Below are 21,781 nucleotides of genomic sequence, written 5' to 3'. Positions count from 1 at the left end.
CTGCAGTCCATCTAGGACTGGGTCCACCCCTTCACTGTCCAATTCCTCTTGCGAGACCTTGATTCCTAGTTCATCCAGAACCTTAAGGATGAGAGGGCGTAATTACTCTTTTCGGAACAAGCGAACTATTTTAGATTATCCCCTTTCGCTACCAGACTACTCCTGATCCGAATGATACTTGTCAGCCTGAGAAACATCATCTTTCTTATGGTCCTTGGGTCCCTCCCCAGGGTCATCTCTAAGAGCCCCCTGAGGATCCTCCGATGCGTCAGATTTAGAATAGGATCCTGAAGGCCCACCAAAGCTCAGACGGTGGAGCAGCCCCCACCTGAATTTCCTGTGGACTGCTCCCTACCGACCTTCGCTGGGCGCTCAGGCTTTTGAACCAGTGGCCGTTTTCCTCCTGCTCCCTGTCTGGCTAAATATGCTTTATGCAGGAGAAGAACAAAATCGATTGAGAAGGCCTCAATCACTGGAATCACCAACCATCCTCTCCTCAGCTGGATCCTGCACAGTTCCCCGGTGCTCAGACGCATCCTGAACCATCGGGGACAGTGGAGGAGGGAAATTTCCTGATCTCCTCGGTATCAAGCCGCCTCGCAGCACGAGATGACAAAATGGCCACCACCACTTCAGCGCCCTGCAAAGCCTCCTTGTCAGCACCAGAAGATCGCATGAGCTGTCTCCCTGCAGTCCCTGAAGGGCCTCCTTTGCCCCAGGAGATGCAAATGGGACACAGTGTGGCAGAAGACGTGAACATCTTATCCCACAGTCCCAACGTGATTTGCTATGGACAGCTACAGGCACCATACTCCCGTGTGCTGCACACCTCCAACTAAGCACGCCACCTTACCGAGCCCTGCCAGACTCCAGCTGCCCAAATGCAGTCTCCCTGACTCACCCTAACATCCTGCCGAGCTGCTAGGACCAAAGCGCCAACGGGCTTGCCTCTCCTCTTAGCCCTTAAAGATAGCCTCCAAATACTCTCTCTTTTTTTTATTTAAAGAAACAGAGGCTTTAAAAAATAAAGCACAGAAAAGAGGGGATACTTCCCTATAACCTGTGGCCAGGACCAAATGAGTGGGCTTCAGAGCAACTGAGGGAACCAGGGCTCTTGGCTATTCAGTCCTCTGGGAACTTTGAGCCAAGACAACCAAGGATATCCAACCCCCTGCTCACCCAGCGCTACCTAAGGGATGACCCACGAAGGAACCTAGCACCTTAGGGAGCACGATCTTCCTCCTAATTCTTCTCCTTTCCTTTCTTTTTTTTTAGTCTAGATTGCAGGTTTGCATCTCTACCATCTGCTGGAGAAAGAGAAATACTGAAGGACTGCAGGTGGCACTCTCAATTATGTAGCAGTGTCAGAAACGTTTTTCCCTGCCTCCATCTGCTGCTAGGGATGCAAAACCCACTTGTCTGCACTGATCTGGGGTATGTACAGAAAAGCTCAGTCACACACACACTTTCTCACATGCTGACACACCAATTTTCAGTCTCTCGCACACTGAATCACACATGGTTACGGTGGTGGGGCCGCTTAGCAATAGTGATCATATGATCAAATTTCAATTAATGACTGGAAGGGGGACAAGTAAGCAAATCCACGGCTCTCGTGCTAAACTTTCAAAAGGGAAACTCTGATAAAATGAGAAAAATAGTTAGAAAAAAACTGAAGAGAGCAGCTAAAAAGATAAAAAGTGTGCAAGAGGTGTGGTCATTGTTAAAAAATACCATCCTAGAAGCACAGTCCAGATGTGTTCCACACATTAAAGGTGGAAAGAAGGCAAAACGATTACCAGCATGGTTAAAAGGGGAAGTGAAAGAAGCTATTTTAGCCAAAAGATCTTCATTCAAAAATTGGAAGAAGGATCCAACAGAAGAAAATAGGATAATGCATAACGTTGGCAAGTTAAATGTAAGACATTGATAAGACAGGCTAAGAGAGAATTTGAAAAGAAGTTGGCCATAGAAGCAAAAACTCACAGTAAAAACTTTTTAAAATATATCCGAAGCAGAAAGCCTGTGAGGGAGTCAGTTGGACCGTTAGATGACCGAGGAGTTAAAGGGGCACTTAGAGAAGATAAGGCCATCGCGGAAAGATTAAATGATTTCTTTGCTTCAGTGTTTACTGAAGATGATGCTGGGGAGGTACCCGTACTGGAGAAGGTTTTCATGGGTAATGATTCAGATGTACTGAACCAAATCACGGTGAACCTAGAAGATGTAGTAGACCTAATTGACAAACTGAAGAGTAGTAAATCACCTGGACCGGATGGGTATACACCCCAGAGATCTGAAGGAACTAAAAAATGAAATTTCAGACCTATTAGTAAAAATTTGTAACCTATCATTAACATTATCCATTGTATCTGAAGACTGGAGGATAGCTAATGTAATGGCTTTACCCAAGGCAAGTCTTGCCTCACAAATCTGCTTCACTTTTTTGAAGGAGTTAATAAACATGTGGATAAAGGTGAACCGGTAGATGTAGTGTACTTGGATTTTCAGAAGGTATTTGACAAAGTTCCTCATGAGAGGCTTCTAGGAAAAGTAAAAAGTCATGGGATAGGTGGTGATGTCTTTTCGTGGATTACAAACTGGCTTAAAAGACAGGAAACAGAGAGTAGGATTAAATGGACAATTTTCTCAGTGGAAGGGAGTGGGCAGTGGAATGCCTCAGGGATCTGTATTGGGACCCTTACTTTTCAATATATTTATAAATGATCTGGAAAGAAATACGACGAGTGAGATAATCAAATTTGCAGATGATACAAAATTGTTCAGAGAAGTTAACTCACAAGCAGATTGTGATAAATTGCAGGAAGACCTTGTGAGATTGGAAAATTGGGCATCAAAATGGCAGATGAAATTTAATGTGGATAAGTGCAAGGTGAAGCATATAGGGAAAAATAACCCATGCTATAATTAAACAATGTTAGGTTCCATATTAGGTGCTACAACCCAAGAAAGATCTAGGCGTCATAGTGGAAAACACATTGAAATCGTCGGTTCAGTGTGCTGCGGCAGTCAAAAAAAGCAAACAGAATGTTGGGAATTATTAGAAAAGGAATGGTGAATAAAATGGAAAATATCATAATGCCTCTGTATCGCTCCATGGTGAGACCACACCTTGAATACTGTGTACAATTCTGGTCGCCACATCTCAAAAAAGATATAATTGCGATGGAGAAGGTACAGAGAAGGGCTACCAAAATGATAAGGGGAATGGAACAGCTCCCCTATGAGGAAAGACTAAAGAGGTTAGGACTTTTCAGCTTGGAGAAGAGACGGCTGAGGGGGGGATATGATAGAGGTGTTTAAAATCATGAGAGGTCTAGAACGGGTAGATGTGAATCGGTTATTTACTCTTTCGGATAATAGAAAGACTAGGGGGCACTCCATGAAGTTAGCATGTGGCACATTTAAAACTAATCGGAGAAAGTTCTTTTTTACTCAATGCACAATTAAACTCTGGAATTTGTTGCCAGAGGATGTGGTTAGCGCAGTTAGTATAGCTGTGTTTAAAAAAGGATTGGATAAGTTCTTGGAGGAGAAGTCCATTACCTGCTATTAATTAAGTTGACTTAGAAAATAGCCACTGCTATTACTAGCAATAGTAACATAAAATAGACTTAGTTTTTGGGTACTTGCCAGGTTCTTATGGCCTGGATTGGCCACTGCTGGAAACAGGATGCTGGGCTGGATGGACCCTTGGTATGACACAGTATGGCATGTTCTTATGATGAGTCTTCGATCCTGGGCTTCTTAGTGGGTGGGTTGATAGCTATGGAACCCACCCCCGGATCGGAATCGGCACTGGGCGGTTCCCTATGCCGATGACGGTGTTTCTCACGGTGCTCTCTTTTTTCGAGCACTGATGCTGATTTAGTCAATGCCTTAGATGGAGTTGGGGATAGTGGGTCCCCACTACCCCCATGTACCTGGCGGGTCTTTATGATTACCTTTTTTGTAACTCCTGCTGGTGACGACTAAGTCGATGACGATGGGATGAGCTGGATATTAAAAAGGTGCTCCATTTTGTCTAGATGGGCCCATCTACCTTTGGAAGTCAACTCGGCACATTGGGGACATGATGAAACGTTATGTCCGGGGCAGAGGCATAAGACACACTTGATGACATTGTATGGGGGCAATTAGGGCATTTTTTGAAGCCGGTTGCCATTGTGAAAGGCCGAACAGCCATCGACGGCCTGCGGTCACCAATGAAACTAAGGAACGGTATCGACTGCAAAATATTTGTTTTAGTCACTGATCAAAGTAAAATAAATCCGAGACTGGGAGACCCCAATGAGGGGATTTTTCTGAGGAAAATTATAAGTTTTTCCGTGAGGAATAGTTGTGTGAAAATCACACAGGGCTCCTGACCACGAGACAAAGTGCAGCGCGGAAAAAAAAAGACTGAAGGGAGACCCCTGTGGCTCGAGGGATAATGGCATGCTGGGCATGCTCAGTGGGCTCAGTGTGCCAGTCAAAAGTTTCTAGAAACTTTGACAGAAAGTTTGCCATGATACGGCTCAGTCCAGTGACGTCACCCATATGTGAGGACTATCATCCTGTTTGTCCTGGGATAAACACACTATCCAACATGCACACACACGCTCACACAAACATGCTCTCTCAAATACACACACACATAACTTTCTCACACATAGCACATGCTTTCTCCCCCTCTGAAACATACAAACAGTAGCCTTCTCCTTGAACTTGCACAGAATCTCTCTCACACACACACTCACATATGCTGTCACACACACACATGCTCTCTCTCGCATACACTCTAATGCTCTCACACAAACATGCATTCTCACACACATACACACGGATACATAATTCTGCTGTCTCACGCACACATATACTGTTTCTCTCACACAAATATACATACATGCACCTCATGCTCTTTGCCTGCTCCTCACACATATGCTGTCTTGCACAAATGCTCGCTCTCGCTCTCTCACACACATGCCCAAATACTCTTTCCTCCAGAGTGTTCAGAGTGCAGGAGCAGTCTTCTTTCTTCAGTCCTGCAGTGCTACTGCTACAACAGTCTCTGCCTGGGCTGCGCGGGCCCAGCCGACACAGCAGCTGATTCCTCCTACTTGGGCTGTGCAGGCCCGGTCGACACAGCTGCAGCCCTTCCTCCTCAGGCCATGCAGCTTCTTCTTCCCTCTTGGGCTGCGCAGCCCTGCCAATACACAGCTGGAGCCCCGCCTCCTTGATCTATGTGGCCCAGCCAACACCTCCTCCTCCTCGAGCCGTGTGGCCCCACTGACAAAACTACATCCCTTCTTCCTCAGGCCTCCAGTCCACAGTAGCTGCCTTCTACTTGTGCTGTTTGGGACTCCGCTGACACAGCTGAGTGAGAGCTAAGACTGAAAATCATTGCACTGATGGGGCTAACGACGCCACTAATGGAAAGCCTATTGACAGCAGCACAACTGGAGGCCAGCTGGAGGGTGTGGGCAGAGGCAAGTTGGCCTATTGAGGCTTCGGGCATGTTTCACCAGGGCCTGCCCAAAGCCCCGATCCTGGTCTGTATCAGGATACCCAGGGCTGGCATCGACCGGGGAAAGGTCAGGAGGCAGCTCCCCTGCCCCCATTGCCCTTGCTTCAGCTGTAGCAAATGTTTTCAAAATGGCTGCCGTTCCCGTGCTGAAGTGCTGCTCTTTTTACTGCACCTTGGGGCTTAGAAAGGCTGCTGGCAGCCTGAAAAGAGCTGCCTTCCCCCCCCCCCCCCACAGAGACACATTGCACACAGAGGCCCACGCGGGAGAGTCTGGATGAAGACTGCCCCGCAGGCAATACAAGAAGATGGCCGCGGCATGGAGATCACCAGGGGGGGAGTGACGCGGTAGGGAGAGAGAGGCAGGGAGCCCAAGAAAACTCGGTGAGACACCCAGACGGAACCCGACCTTAACCGCAGTGCAGCTGCTTAAGAATAGAAGGAAAGCCGGCAGGCTGCTCGCTTTTTTTTTTTCTTTTTAATGAGGTCGGAGTCGCAAGGAGAGAAGAGGGACCGGACCACCGGTAATAATCTCCTGCGTCTTACCTGCTAGGAGCCCCACAGGGTAACCAACCCTGGCTCCTGAACCTTCTACCAGGGAGGATGGCTCACTCGAACCTACCTACTCTCCCCCCACCCCCCCGCCAGGATTTATTTTTTTTAGATGCTTGATTTGCTGTAGGAAAGTAAAATAAAAAACCTACACTCCACTTTTTTTTTTTTTTTTTTAAGGGATAGTGCCTCAACCCTTAAATCAGGGCAAGACTGCAGGGTTTGCACCACCTCCATCTGCTGGAGACAGAGAAATACTGAAGGGATGCAGTGGGCACACCAGGTTAAGAGAGGGTGCCCTTTGACAGGGAAAGCCACGATAGGCCAAAATCCACTCCTGCCCATACCCTCCAGCTGGCTGTATATTAACATAAGAACATAAGAAATTGCCATGCTGGGTCAGACTAAAGGTCTAACAAGTCCAGCATCCTGTTTCCAATAGAGACCAAACCAGGCCACAAGAACCTGGCAAGTACCCAAACACTAAGAGGATCCCATGCTACTCATGCCAGTAATAGCACAATGCCCCCCCTCCCCAGCCCCCAAACCTGGCTGCATATGAGCTTGTGCACCACGCACTCCTACTTCTTCTGGCCTTCCACAATACCTGGCTGCACAAGAACCCTTGCACTACACCCTACTATTTCTCCCGGCATTCCCCCTCACCACTTGAACGCACATGAGCCACGCTCCCTGCCTGTGCAGGAGCCCTCACTTCTGTAAATCTTTCCAACCTCCCACCTGGCTGCATGTAAGCCTGAACACCATACCTCCCTCCCCCCCCCCCCTCCCAGCCTGGCTGCATATAAAACCTCATACTGTACCCCCTCCCCACCGGCTGGCTGCATGTAAGCCTGAACACCATACCTTCCTCCCCCCTCCCAGCCTGGCTGCATATAAAACCTCATAGTGTACCCCCTCCTCACCAGCTGGCTGCATGTAAGCCTGAACACCATACCTTCCTCCCCACTCCCAGCCTGGCTGCATATAAAACCTCATACTGTACCCCCTCCCCACCAGCTGGCTGCATGTAAGCCTGAACACCATACCTTCCTCCCCACTCCCAGCCTGGCTGCATATAAAACCTCATACTGTACCCCCTCCTCACCAGCTGGCTGCATGGAAGCCCTCCCACTAGGCCTCCCACCTGGCTGTAAAGTTACACTCACGTGCAGGCACACAGACACCCATTTGACTGGAAGCTCAGGTGTGAGGGAAGATACATGGAAGGTGTAGTGGGGATGGGATGCATACTTACACGTTTGCTGCTGCAACAGTGGCATATTTTCTCCTTTTGGGTTCAGGGGGCTCTGGAACCCCATATTTCTCCCGCCTTTCTGCTGCTCGATCCCTGTATTTTGTCTAAGGAGAGGGAGTAAAAATCACATGGCAGTGAATGTCTGCTTTCTACATGTTAGGCCTTAAAAGGGAATATAATTAGCTCAGATACCTTTCTGATTTATTTCTCCTTGGTGCCCTCTTTGCCTCTGACCTGCTCTTTTTGGATAAAGCCGCTGGATTGGCTAGCCATTACAATAGAAACATACCTGTTTCTGGCCCTGTGTGTTAAATTGCGGTCTTCTTTTCTGTTTTGTCCTCACATATTTTAGATCTTAGGATTCCCATTTTTTTGGGAAGAAAAGGTAAATACTTTTCTTTTGTTTTTTTAATGATTGCACTCCTTCTGCTGTCCGTGCTGTATTCACATTATGCACACCAGGATCCCACTGGCACAAGTAAGATCAATATATTGCATTTACCCAACTTCAAAAGGGTATGGAGGAATACAAAAAAAAACTATCAAAAAAAATATTAACATGGTGTCTCCTTCAGGCTGTAATCAGATGGAAATGGGGCATCTTAATGATTTCATCAGTTCTAACCTCCAGTTAGAATATATATATTTTTTTTTTAACAATTTTTATTGGTGCTCAAAAGGTAATAAACATCTGGTCAAATAATAAAGAAATATGGAACAATATAATTTACTGCCTATCGAACATGCATGAGACAGAAAGATCAACCTTGGTCACCAATTTTATAACTTGTATGTGGTAACCTGAACCCCCCTCCCCCCACGACTATAACAACAGCAGCACTATTGAGAATTGCAGCACCATATGTTGTAGCATAACATATAGAGAAGTAACTTTCTGAGAGATTACAAGAATTCGGTTGGGGGAGCTCAGCAAAAAATACCCAAAAGTGGGGAAATGGCGCCCCCGTCCACAGTAACTCTGATCAGACTTCAATGATTAGGACTGCAAGTATGGGCAGGGGTGCCAATGGAAGGTCAATGTTCGGGCCTAAGAAAAGTGCACAGGGTTCACTAGGGCAAACGAACCTCAGCCATCCGTACTAAGGTTCAGTGTTCCTTGTCCCTCAGACCAAAGTCTGTACAGCTCCCATATCTTCTGAAAAGCTTTAATCCTGTCCTGGATTGCCCCCTATGGTAGTACGAATGTAGGCGTTGTTGAATATTGGCCAGGGGTGGAGGTTCAGTCCGTTTCCAATGTAAGGCAATCAGTTGGAATATTTAATAACATTTGGACTGGTACTGCCACTAACAGCTCTGTCATATTAGTCTCTCTCCTTATTTCATCCCCTCTGAATCTCACCTTCCTGATAAGTATTTCATGATTTAGAATTTGAAGGAACTAATGCCCCAGTCTTATTAGTAAAACATCTATCCTCTCCCTACCTCCGAATCACTCTTCTCTATGGCGTCTCGACCTCCTTCCTGCGCCTGTAAATGCCGATGTGCCTCCAGGTTTTGCTGAAAAGCAAGGGCACAGAGTTGGTTGCAGGAAAGCACGGACATTCAAAGCTTAATCTCATCCCAGACTCTGGGAGCACACACCTTTGGGATGCAATCTCCCCCAAGTTCAGGAAAAGTGATCCCAGAAATCATGTGTCGTACAGGAAGATTGGTTCTTACCTGCTCATTTTTGTTCCTGTAGCACCACGGATCAGTTCAGACTCCTGGGTTTTGCCTTCCTTCCAGCAGACGGAGACGGATAAAGTTTCGCTGACACCGCCACATAACCTGGTGTACCACCTGCAGTCCCCCAGTATTGACAAGTACCCAAGGCCAAGATACTAATGAACACAACCACAAATAATGTACTCACATCCCCCTGAGCGAGCAGTAGGAAGTGGAAACTTATAATGGAGAAATCTTTCCAATCGTAAAAATGTGAGGTTCTAATCAAAACCTGTGCCATTCTTCAGACTAATTACAACAGATCAGGCGGACCCTCCAGAAACGGGCCTTTTCAGTGAGGACCCCATGCTCTGCAATTCGATCCCAGATCATTTAAGATAATCATCAGCCAGCAAGGAATTTAAATGCAGTTTAAAAACCTACCTCTTTTCTATGGCATTCAGTTCTTTTTCTTCCACCTAATAGATCATTTATGGGTATATTACCTTCTAATGTTCCCCTCCCCTCCCATCACTTAAGTAGCCCCACCTCTCCTAAAAAATTTTTATATAAGTTTTTATTGCATTTTTAATGTGAATTTTATTATGTACGTATACTATGTAAACCATTTTAACGAACTATTTGTTTCAAAAGCGGTATATAAACTTTTCTAAATAAATAAATACATTCTCCTCACATCAACTGGGCGGGACTCTGGACTGATCTGTGGTACTACAGGAACGAAAATTAGCAGATAAGAACCAATTTTCCTTTCCCTGTACATACCTAGATGAGTCCAGACTCCTGGGATGTACCCAAGCTTCCCTAAACAGGGTGGGACTGCGAGAGTCCCGCTCAAAGTACACTTTCACCAAAGCCCTTGGCCTCTGGGACCTGGACATCCAAACGATAATGCCTGGTGAAAGTGTGCAACGATTTCCAAGGAGCCGCCTGACAAATCTCTTGTGGCAATACCTGTTGACATTTAGCCCAGGATGCCGCCTGAGAACAAGTAGACTGACCTCTTAAATCCCTCAGGGATGACCCTGACAGACGTATGCCAAACCTATAGCTTCCTTCAACCACCACGCTATGGTGGATTTTGAAGTTTTATGACCCTTTTTTGCACTACTCCACAGTACACAAAGATGGTCCGACAACCGGAAGCTATTAGTGACCTTAAGATACCGCAATACCACCTGCTTTCCATCCAAGAGTCACAACTCTCTTGTGTGAGGCGCTGTAGCATCCAAATTTGGAAAAGCCGGAAGCTCTACAGATTGACTTAAGTGGAACGATGACACCACCCTTCGGAAGAAAGGAACCGCCAGCAACAAGACTCCAAGAATCCCTACATGAAAAGCCTGAAGTTCCGAAATCCTTCTAGTGGAACAAATTGCCACCAAGAAAACCACCTTTAAGGTGGGATCTTTCATAGTAGCCCTTTCTAAGAGGCTCAAACGGAGCAGCAACCATACCCTTAAGGACCAAGTTAAGGCTCCAAGAGGGACACAATTTTCATACCGGAGGAGGAAGGAGGAAGACTTTGGTGTCAAAACGGGCCCCCAGATACTCTAGCGATTGAGAGGGCTGCAGACTGCTCTAGCCCGTGTTCACGACCCAACCAAGTTCCTGGAGTAGGCTCTTAACTCTGCAGGTCACCTGCCGGCTCTCCTCCTCCGAAGACTTTGCCCTGATTAGCCAATCATCCAGCTAAGGGTATACCAAGATCCCTTCCTTCCTCAGTGCTGCCGCCACGACCACCATGATTTTGGTGAAAGTTCTGGGGATGGTTGCTAGGCTGAAGGGTAGCACTTGGAACTGGTAATGGTGACCCAGTATCGCAAAGCGCAGGAAGAGCTGGTGATTCTGATGGACTGGGATGTGAAGGTAGGCTTTGGAAAGGTCCAGGGAGGTTAGAAACTCTCCCGGTGGTACTGCCATTATTACGGAGCAAAGAGCTTCCATGCGGAAGTGTAGAACTCGCAGATGACGGTTGACGTTCTTGAGATCTCAGATGGGCCAGAATGATCCTTCCTTCTTGGGAACGATAAAATAAATGGAAGAGAGCCCCGTATTTTTTTGGGGCGTGGGAGCCGGAGTTATTACCTTCAGATTGAGTAGTCTTCTTAGAGTGGTTTCTACTGCCAGTCTCTTGGAGAGGGAGTGGCAGGGTGACATAAATTTGTCTCGAGGGATGCTGCGGAACTCCAAAGAGTAACCTTCTCGAATGATGTTTAGAACCCATTTGCCCGAAGTTATCTCAACCCATCTTTGGTAGAAGAGGGCAAGTCGACCCCCTATATCCTCTTCCTGTAGATGGGTAGGCCCATTCTCATTGTGGAGCACGGCTGGAGCCTGCCCCCGGGCCTGCTCCCCTCTTGGGTCTGTCTGTTCCAAAAGGGCTGAGACCTTCCGAAGGGACGAGGTGCCTGGAACTGCGAGTTCCTGTAGGGTCTAAAGCGCTGCGATCCTCTGCCCCTGGTTCTTCTGGGGGAGGGACGCTGAAATCTTTTACTCCTATCTTCCGGTAGCCGAGGCACTGGGGATTTGCCCCATTTGCTGGCTAACTTCTCCAATTTGCTTCCAAACCAGAGAGAGCCTTAAAAGGCATTCTTGTGAGATTCACTTTAGATGTTGCGTCCGCAGACAAGTTCCGCAGCCATAGTTGTCTTCTGGCTGCCACTACCAAGGCAACGCCCCTGGCTAAGGTGCGCACCAGGTCTGAGCTTGCGTCTGTGAGGAAGGCTGCTGCAGGTTCCATTGTCTCACCAGTATACGTTCCGGAGTTATTTGCCTCTCTCAAGAGGAGCAAGCAGGAACGTGCCACCAGTGCACAGCAGGAAGCAATCTGCAGTGTCATTGCTGTTGCGTTGAAGGCCTGCTTAAGGATGGATTCCAATCATCTGTCCTGAACGTCCTTCAATGCAGCCCCTCCCTCAACGGGAATCGTTGTTCGCTTTGAGACTGCACAGACCATAGCATCCACTTTTGGGAAACGCAGGCGTTCCTTGGTTCTAGAGGGTAAAGGCCTTCCAAGGCCCGACCCCCTTTGAAGCTGGCCTCTGGGGCATCCCATTCCAGGTCAATCAGTTCCTGGATGGCTTCCATCATTAGAAAGTAGCATGAGGCCTTACGAAGGGACACCAAGATGGGGTTCTTCTTTGGTTCCGCCATAGGGTCTCATCATCTGAGGTGTCTGGGTCCCTGTTAGGGAAGTTCTTGGTTAGGCAAGGCATGTCTCAAGGCATCCAAGCCGGGCGGATCTTATGCTTCCGGCAGGAGTTGAGCTTGGTGCGCAGCTGGGGCTGATTGTGGCTGAACGAAGGCTTGCAGCCCTTGGAAAAATTCCAACCAGGAGAAGGTCCCTGGGTCCATGTTAATCCCAGGGGGAGTCGGAGTAGGGGCCCCAGAGGTGCCCTCCTGTGGGGAAGCCATCTCAGAGATGCATAGGTCAGGGGAACTATCATCAGTAGTTCCGGAACCATCTCCCGACAGTAAGGGACCAGGCTTTGGTTCCCCCTGGGCTTCTTTGCAATGTTGACACTGGCAGGACTCCAATTCAGGCAGCGCGGCTCTTATGTGGCAGGCTTGCAAAGAGAGTGCCTTCTGGCCTTCTTGGGTGCCGGTGCCATTGTCTCTATGTGTTTGTGTGCGTGCAGTTGCAAACGCGGCTGTGCTTGTAGTTATGCGCGCGGGGCACGCTCGGTTGTGCGTGCTCGGTTTTACGCACGGGGCGCACTCGGTTGTGCGTACGGGGTGTGCATGCGTCTGTATTGGATGCGCGCAAGTTAGGCATGTCGGCCGCCCGGCATGCCCTGGCACGTACTGCCGGCTAAGAAGGGAAGATGGCGCCGACGACCCCCGTGCGTAAGATGGCGCCCCCCCCCGAGGGTCTCCACGTGTGTGGACCCTTGCACCAGATCAGGGCCTAGCCCAACCAAGGCTGCTCAACCTGATCAGTGCTCCCTTCTAACCTCACCGGGGACGGCTTCGGTACAGCAATCCGAGCTCTAGAGACTGGAGACCTCAATTTAAAGATTTTTTCTTACTGGTCTCGGTGCTTACCGATCGTGTGCCAGACGGTCTCCAGCTGCGGTGGGAGAGGGAATTACCTTCACTGCCATGCTTGTTTCTGCAGCCGTTGCCTTTCAGCCACAATGGGGGCTAAGTCTACGCCGGGAACCAGCTACCGGACCAAGGCACATCTCTGAGGGATTTCGGAGATCACCTCAGGAATTCTCGACTTGGGGAGGTACCCTTAGGTATCACCACAGGAGAGCGGGGCTCGATCTTCCTTAAGGTAAATTTTGTTTCTTCTTTGCTGTAATTCTTAACACTATTCTAGTGTGTGGATTACTGTCCGCATCTGCTAGGAGACGGAGATATACTGAAGAGCTGAGGTTACTGCAGGGATACATCTAGAGTGACGTCAGCTTTGAAATCTGACTCCGTCTGCCATCTGCTAACAGAAGATCATTATATCCATTGGTCCTGAGTCCATCTGGCTACACGCTAGGAAAGGCCTGTTTAAAGATGGAAAACATCTGCCTATCGTATGCATTCTTTAAGGTCGCTCCTCCCTCCACTGGGATAGTTTGCATAGAAACAGCACAGACCAACACATCCACTTTAGGGAAACGCAAATGTTCTCATGCTGCTAGATCCAGTGGGTATAGAGCTTCTAATGCTCGTCCACCTTTAAAACTTGCTTCTGGGGCATCCCATTCCAGGTCAGTCAACTCCAGGATGGCTTCCAGTACTGGAAAATAGCAAGAGGCTTTCCATAGGGAAATCAGAATGCGATTCTTCTTTGGTTCTGTCACAGAGTCCGCCCCAGGGATTCCCAGCATCTTCAGGGTCTGGGAAACCAGGGCCGGCAATTTGTCTCTATGGAAAAACTGTAATATGGTCCGATATGGTTCTAAACCAGGGGGGGATTTCCTCATCTTCCAAGGAATCTGGAAACTCTCCTTCGGCCGTGCTATCCAGGCATGCCTCGAGGTCTGCCGATAGGACTAGGAGAGGTTCTGTCCGGACAGGGGCAAATGAGGTAGCACACTACGCCTGTACGAAGGCTTTGAAAGAATTCCACCCAAGAGAAGGCGGCTGGGTCCATGCCTAGCCCAGGAGGTACTGGGGTAGGTGCCGCTAAATTTCTCTCTCCACTGGATAACCCAGTTCCAGGGTTACTCAGATCTGGGGTACTTCGGCTAAGGCTGTGGCTGACACATCCTCTGAATGGGAGGAGCCAGGCTTAGCAAAGTCCAGGGAGGCCAACTCTCCCTGGGCTTCCTCACAGTGCTGACATAAGCAAGAATCCAGGTCAGACTGTGCAGCCCTAAAATGACACTCTGCGCATAGAGAAACACGCTTACGTATCTTTGCTGTTGGAGACCTTGGCGACGGTAACTGCGTGTTCAGACAGTTTGCGCTTAAAAGTTTCTGCGCATAGATTTTAGGTGCCTACATGGGCCTCAGAAAAGCGCACGCACAGCCCGTGCGCCCGGCTTTACTTGTATTGTGCTCCTAATAAAATGTGCTCATATGTACGCGTGCGCAGTTATACACACAGTGTGTGTGCAGAGCCGACATGCACTGTGCATTCCGAAGCTCTATGGCGGGTAATACATGCATAAAAATGCACTCAAGATAGCGAAGCCGCAGCTGACTACGCGGTGTGCCGACCGCTCAACCCCCTCTGAAGCCTACTTCCCCTTATCCCAATGGGATCGCCGAGCAAGTAGACCAGAGGAAGTCTTACCGAAAACCCTCCAATGTCTCTGAAACGGAAGGAAATCCTCTTTTTTTTTTTTAAACTTACGTGGGCTCAGTGCTTACCAGCTAAGTACAGAGACTGGCTCTGGATGCAGGGGGAGAGGGCTTTGGCTGTCACCGCCAGGCTCGGCTTCCTGCACCTATTGCCTTTCAGCTGCTTCAGTAGCTAAGTCCACGCCGGGAGCCGGCTACCAGACCAAGGCACACCTCTGAGGGATCTCAGAAATCACCTCAGGAATTCTCAACTAAGGAAGAGATCTTTAGGTATCACCGCAGGAGAGCGGGGCTCAATCTTTTCTCCAATTTAAAAGTAGAATTTCTTCTTCTTCCAAAAGGTACAGCGATCCCCATAGGGAAAGCATGTCTGCACCTGCTGGAGACTGAGAAATACTGAAGGGCTGAGGTTACTGCAGGGGTGTATTTAGGGTGACGTCAGCTTTGAAACCTGACTCCGTCTCCATCTGCTGGCAGGGGAGCATAAACCCATTGGTCCTGAGTCCATCTGGGGGAGAGGACACTTGGATCCTGCCTCCTTCTTGGCCAGATAGACCTTATGGAGGAGCAGGACAAAATCTGTGAAAAATTCTTCAGAATCAGTGGGAAAACTGATCCTGATCTGCATCCTCCTGATCCTCTTCCCCTACCTTGTTCCCCACAGGGCACTGATCAACAGGAAAGAGTGGGGGAGAGGAGTCCTGAGGCTGTCCTGCAGCAGCCTGGCCCCTACCACGCCATCTCCTGGCCCAGCTGACCTCGTGGCTTGACCGTCCCCCAGTGAGTCCCGTGGAGGTCCCAATCCCTTCGGAGACACAATCAGCACAAAACACGGTCGTGTTGAGACGCACCCGCGTCGAGTTGCAGCAGACTTTCCCACGCTGAGCGGGAGGTGCCATTCAGCTGCGATCAGGCCTAAAAATAGCCCCTTCTGTAGGACACTGCCGTCGGCACGATCCCCACGCTCAGATGCTGTTGAGGCACCAGGCCCAGCGGTCTGTACAAATCTGGTTCCACTCAGCCTTGACTGCCTCCAGGCAGTGAAGCTGCTCAGCCGCCCAAACACTGTCTCTCTGCCGCTTCTACTTTCCTTTTTTTTTTTTTTTTTTTTTAAAAGGAGCACACACAGAAAAACAGCAAGCAAGGAAGAATAATGGAGAAATTACTTACCTGATAATTTTGTTTTCCTTAGTGTAGACAGATGGACTCAGGATCAATGGATTTATGCTCCCCTGCCAGCAGATGGAGATGGAGTCAGGTTTCAAAAAGCTGACATTACCCTAGATACACCCTGCAGTGACCTCAGCCCTCCAGTATTCTCTTCAAAAGCCACTGTGGACCCACTAATGAAAAAACTTGATTAAAACCAGATAAGAGTAATTGTACTTAACCAAACAAACACTGAACCCCAGTAAGATTATAGATGCCCTGATCTAGGGACTGGATGACCGGCTGAATACAGTGACAGTCTCCGGCTGTGGGGGAGAGGGCTTTGGCCGTCACCTCCGTGCTTGGCTTCTTGCACCTGCTGCCTTTCAGCTGCCTCAGCAGCAAGGTCCATGCTAGGAACCGGCTACCGGACCAAGGCTCACCTCTGAGGGATCTCGGAAATCGCCTCAGGAATTCTCAAACTGGGGAAGGGACCTTTAGGTGTCACCTCAGGAGAGCGGGGTTCAATTTTTTCTCCAATTTAAAAGTAGAATTTCTCCTTCCAAAAGGTACAGCGATCCCCATAGGGAAAGCATGTCCGCATCTGCTGGAGACAGAAATACTGAAGGACTGAGGCCACTGCAGTGATGTATCTAGAGCGATGTCAGCTTTGAAACCCGACTCCATCTCCATCGGATGGGCAGGGGAGCATAACCCCATTGGTCCTGAGTCCATCTGGCAACACACTAGGAAAACCTAAATACGTCCCTGCTTCTGGCTGATGGTAGCTGACCGCTGAGGGTGGTGGGAACCCAGAGGGGGAGAGGGAACCAGGCTTTCACCCCCCCCTGAAAGACATGGGTCAAGCTGGATAAAGGATCACCAACCCACTTGCCTACTCTACCCAAGGGATGGCCCACGAAGGAACCTAACACCCTGGGGAGCATTCCTGCTAAGAATCTTCTTTCTTCCCTTTTTAATTTACTCTTGCAACTCCAGGCTGCAGGTTTGCACCTCTACTGTCTGCTGGAAAGAGAGATATACTGAGGGACTGCAGGTGGCATTCTGTTATTTATGTAGCAGTGCCGAAAAAGTTTTTTATTATCTGCCTCCATCTGCTGGTAAGCATGCAAGACCCACTTGTCTGGATGATCTGGGATATGTACAGGAACAGTAGATACTCTGCCAAAAAGAGAAGCCACTTACATTGCTTTTGAAGTTTTACTACTAACGCAAACTCCTCTATGTGCCCAGGAATGTGGCCAACTTAATAAACAAGAATGTCCTAACTTCAAACTTTGCCACAGCAATTTAATTACATGATAGATTTGAGTTCCAAAACACTATAACATTGTGTGAAAGAGTGAGAGGCAAGACCCAGGCAGAGAGCCGGCCAGCCTGCATGATTTGGTACCTTATGTAAGTCAGAGAGCTGCTGGTGACGTATCAGGGCTTCCTTGCTGGGGAACTGCCTCCTGCACAGCAGGCACGCCATCTTCTGCCAATCCGTTAGCTGCTCTTCCTTACTGGACATGTTTTCCGGTTCCTCTTCGCTGTCGCTCTCACCACTGTACGCTGCCACCAAACCCCGGGGCGGACTCTTGGAGCAGAAAAGCAGGCCCGTGTTAAATCCTACAGCCAGACACTACTTCATTAGAACCCTTTACACTAAGAGTGCCTTTTCATTAAGGACAAGGAATATTGCTCTTTCCAATCCGTCCGTTTTTTAGTTATCTATTGTTCGCCTAGTATTATAGAAACATGTACCAGCTGTAATCAAGTACAGATCAAGATTTGTTTTTATTTTTAAAATGAGCAGTGTCATAAGGACAAAAGGAAAAAAAATGTGAAATCTGCATATTCTCAGTGATTTAATTCTGATGAACTCAAGTAGTTCATTGTAAACTGGAGCACCTTCCTTTGCTCTGCAATAGCCCAAAATAATTAAAAAGCATCACTACAGAGACTCCACACACAGGTCTACCAATCCACCTCACTGCTACCCTGTAGCACTCCCTTCTACTCCAGTACTGAAACCCTTGCACACAGCTCTGTCAATCCACCTCACTCCTTTCCCTGCAGCACCCCTTGCAATTTCAGTACTGAGACCCTCATACACAGCACTTCCAATGCACCTCACTCCTGTCCTGCAGCACACCCTGCCAGTCCAGAAAGGAGGCTCCTGCACCCAGCTCTGCCCATCCACCTCACTCCTGCCCTGCAGCACCCCCTGCTATTCTAGTATTGAAAACCTAACACACAGCTCTACCAATGCACATCCATCCACTTCAGTCAGGAGACTCCTGCATACAGTTCTGCCATTACATCTCACTCCTGCCCTGCTGCAACACCTATTCCAGCAGGGAGATCCTCACAGACAGCTCTGCCAGTGTATCTGCTTTGCAGCACTCTCGCTTATTCAAACCCTGAATCCATCACATAGCTCTGTCAATGCCCTGGTACAATAAAATTCTCTCTCATGTACGATGCTAGAAGAGATGAAAGCACCAAGAACTCACCTGATCCTCACTTATGGGTTTTGGGAACTCTATTCCGCTCTGCTGTCTCTCTGCCAGGGCTCCCTACGAGACACCACAAGAGAACTCATTGCAGCCTTTCCTTAGAAGCTCAGGTTGTGATATCTAGCTGCAGTCTCTGTATAGTACCTTTTTCTCCAGGATAGCATAGCCTGCATCAGCTGTGGCAGATTCCCTGCGCTCGTCTTCCCGGAGCGAGTTGATTGGCTGGAAACTGTTCTTAAAGTTCTCCTTCTGCTTGTTGAGGCTCCGGGCCCAGCGTTCCATGTCCTTCGCAATCTTGGAGCGGGCAGGGGGAAGGGAAGAGGACAAGATATTTTTTTTAGATATGTTAGTGATTGAAGGAAGTGATGAAGTGGCATTGAGAAACTCAGAGGTAAAGGGGAGGAATATGAGGAGGCATAAGAGGAGAAAACAAAATTGCTTAATATTTCTGTTTGGTGCTCACTGTGGAAGGGCCTGGAGCAGGACCACATGAAAAAAAAACACAAATAAGTTTGGAAGTGATGTAAACCTCAACTGATTTTCAGAACAATGTGTTTGTGAGGTGTTAACTAAACAAAGTAGAAAAGGCAATGGGGCCAGATGGGATACACCCGAGAGTACTAAGGGAACTTAGAGATGTCCTGGCAGTCCACTAGATGACCTTTTCAATACTTAAGAGTCTAAAGTAGTTCCAGAGGAGTGGAAAAGGGCAGATGTGTTTCCAATTCATAAAAGTGGAAGTAAGGAGGAACTACAGGCCAGTTAGTCTGACCTCTGTGGTGAGCAAACTAATGGAATTACTGTTAAAACGGAGGATAGCGCTATTTTTGGAATCCAATGGATTGCAAAATCTGAGGCAGCATGATTTTACCAGAGGTAAACCTTGTCAGATGAATCTGATCTCTTTCTCTGACTGGGTGACCAGAGAGTTGGATATGAAAATTGGTTATCATCTGCTAATTTTCGTTCTTGTAGTACCACGGATCAGTCCAGACTCCTGGGTTATGCCTCCCTTCCAGCAGACGGAGACAAGAGAAAGTTTTACTGACACTGCTACTTAATCACACGTGCTACCTTCTGTTCCTCAGTATTAATCTACACCAAATTACAACAAAATTGAAAAACGTCTCAAATTAAAAAACAAACAAACAAGCCAACTTACAAAACATGAAAATATTCTCTGCTATAAAAAACTGAATGAATGGACGACTCTCCCGCTCAATAGACTGGGCGGGTTCTGGACCGATCCTTGGTGCTACAGGAACGAAAATTAGCAGGTAAGAACCTATTTTCCTTTCCCTGTACATACCAGGATCAGTCCAGACTCCTGGGATGTACCAGAACTTCCTAGACTGGGTGGGACCTGGAGATTCCCACTCGCAGAACACTTTTGCCAAAAGATGGGGGAGCCCATATCGCCCACATCCAGACAATAGAGTCTAACAAAAGTATTCAGTGACTTCCAAGTCGCTGCCCTGCAAATTTCCTAGGGAGAAACCAGCTGAGTCGCCACCCACGATGCTGTCTGAGAACGCGTAGAATGAGCTCGTAATCCCTCTGGAACCGGCCGACCTCGAAGCATGTAGATAGAACCAATAGCCTCCTCCTTAAGCCAACGAGCAATGGTAGCCTTAGAAGTCTGGAATCCCCTCTTCGGGCCGTTCCACAAAACAAAAAGGTGATCTGATCTCCTGAAGTCATTCATTACTTTGAGGTAACAAAATAAAGCTCTTCTGACATCTAACAGCCTGAGCTCCCTCGCGTGCGTGACAGCCACATCCAGCCCAGGAAAGGCCGGAAGCTCCACAATGTGATTCACTTGAAACGCGGAGACCACTTTTTGCAAAAAGGAAGGCACGGTTCTCAAAGAGACACCTGACCGCAAAATCTGAAGGAATGGATCATGACACGACAGCACCTGCAACTCAGAAATCCTTTTAGCGGGAACAAATGGGCACCAGAAAAAACACCTTAAGGGTCTAGTCCTTCAAAGTCGCCCTCTGGAGTAGTTCAAAAGGAGCCTCTAAAGATTAAGATTCCAGGATGGACAAACTTGTCGAAGTGGACGATGCAAATTCTTTGCCCCACGGAGAAAGCAAAGGATGTCTGGATGTGCAGAAATAGATGAACCATCAGTTTTGCCATGAAGGCCACTTAGAGATGCTACTTGCACTTTAAGTGAGCTATGAGACAAGCCTTTGGCGAAACCGTCCTGCAGAAAGGACAAAATGTCAGAAACTGATGACCGTAGAGGGCAAACTTCGTTGGCGGTACACCAGGACTCGAAAACCTTCCAAATCCATACATAGGAAAGATTCGTAGACTTTCTCCTGGCTTGCAACAATGTAGTAATAACCACCTCTGGATAACCCCTACGTCTTAACCTTCGCCTTTCAAAAGCCAGAAAAAAAATCCAAGCAGCCTGGTTGGAAAACATGGGCCCCTTCCGGAGAAGACCCTCCAGATGACCCAATCAAATTCGTCCATCTACAGCCAAATTGATCAGATCCGCGAACCTCAGACAGCGCAGCCACTCCGGTGCCACCAAATCCACTTCTCCCTGATGCTTTTCTATGTGACGCAGTACCTTTTCTACAAGTGACCAGGGAGGAAAGACAGAGTAGCACTGCTCTTGGCCAAGGAAGTACCAGCGCTTCAACCCCCTCAGCCCTGTGCTCTCACCTCCAACTGAAAAACCGAAGTGCTTTTGGCATTCAGACAAGTCGCCATCAGGTCTACATGGGGGGAGCCTTACCATTCGCGAATGAGCTGCATTGCTGACTCCGACAACTCCCACTCACCTGGATCTAATACCGTACGACTCAAGAAATCTGCCTGAACGTTTTTGACCCCGACAATATGGAATGCCACTATGCGCTCCAGGTTACTCTGCCCAATGAATTAACTCCTGTGCCTCCCAGCTACTCCTTGACTCTTGGTTCCGCACTGACAATTGATATAAGCCACTGTCATCGCATTGTCGGAGAGAACCCTCACTGACCGGCCTCTCACCAACAGAAGAAATTCTTGCAAGGCTAAGCAGACCGCTCTGGTATCTAGTCTGTTGATAGACCATACACACTCTTTCCTGGACCAGCCACCCTGAGCTGACTGATGCTGACATACTGCTCCCCAACCAGAGAGACTGGCATTGGTAAAAACCACCACCCAATCCAGAACGTCTAGGTTCACACCCCATACCAGATTGGAAGTTAGAAGCCACCCGGAAAGGCTCTCCCGTGCGACGCTCTCGAGCGGTAACTGAAGCTGAAAATCGTCCGAGACCGGACTCCACTGAGACAAAAGTGCTCTCTGCAAGGGCACATGTGAGAAAAGACC

General features: G+C 48.3%; 1 protein-coding gene across 2 annotated transcripts in view; it reads right to left on the bottom strand.

The window, feature by feature from the left end:
* The window catches only part of RBM10 (RNA binding motif protein 10), a 158,287-nt gene that overhangs the window by 13,297 nt on the left and 123,209 nt on the right, over window positions 1-21,781 (bottom strand). For both annotated transcript variants that reach the window (XM_029613792.1, XM_029613793.1), the window contains exons 18-22: window positions 18,587-18,736; window positions 18,440-18,502; window positions 17,335-17,520; window positions 8,778-8,852; window positions 7,335-7,438 (exon numbers count right to left, since the gene is read on the bottom strand). In XM_029613792.1, the coding sequence (XP_029469652.1) occupies window positions 7,335-7,438; window positions 8,778-8,852; window positions 17,335-17,520; window positions 18,440-18,502; window positions 18,587-18,736 (578 nt within the window). The remainder of the gene's footprint in view (window positions 1-7,334; window positions 7,439-8,777; window positions 8,853-17,334; window positions 17,521-18,439; window positions 18,503-18,586; window positions 18,737-21,781) is intronic.

Source organism: Rhinatrema bivittatum, chromosome 8 (genome assembly GCF_901001135.1).
Source record: "Rhinatrema bivittatum chromosome 8, aRhiBiv1.1, whole genome shotgun sequence".
NCBI lineage: Eukaryota > Metazoa > Chordata > Amphibia > Gymnophiona > Rhinatrematidae > Rhinatrema > Rhinatrema bivittatum.
This window is presented reverse-complemented; position numbering and strand designations above follow the sequence as displayed.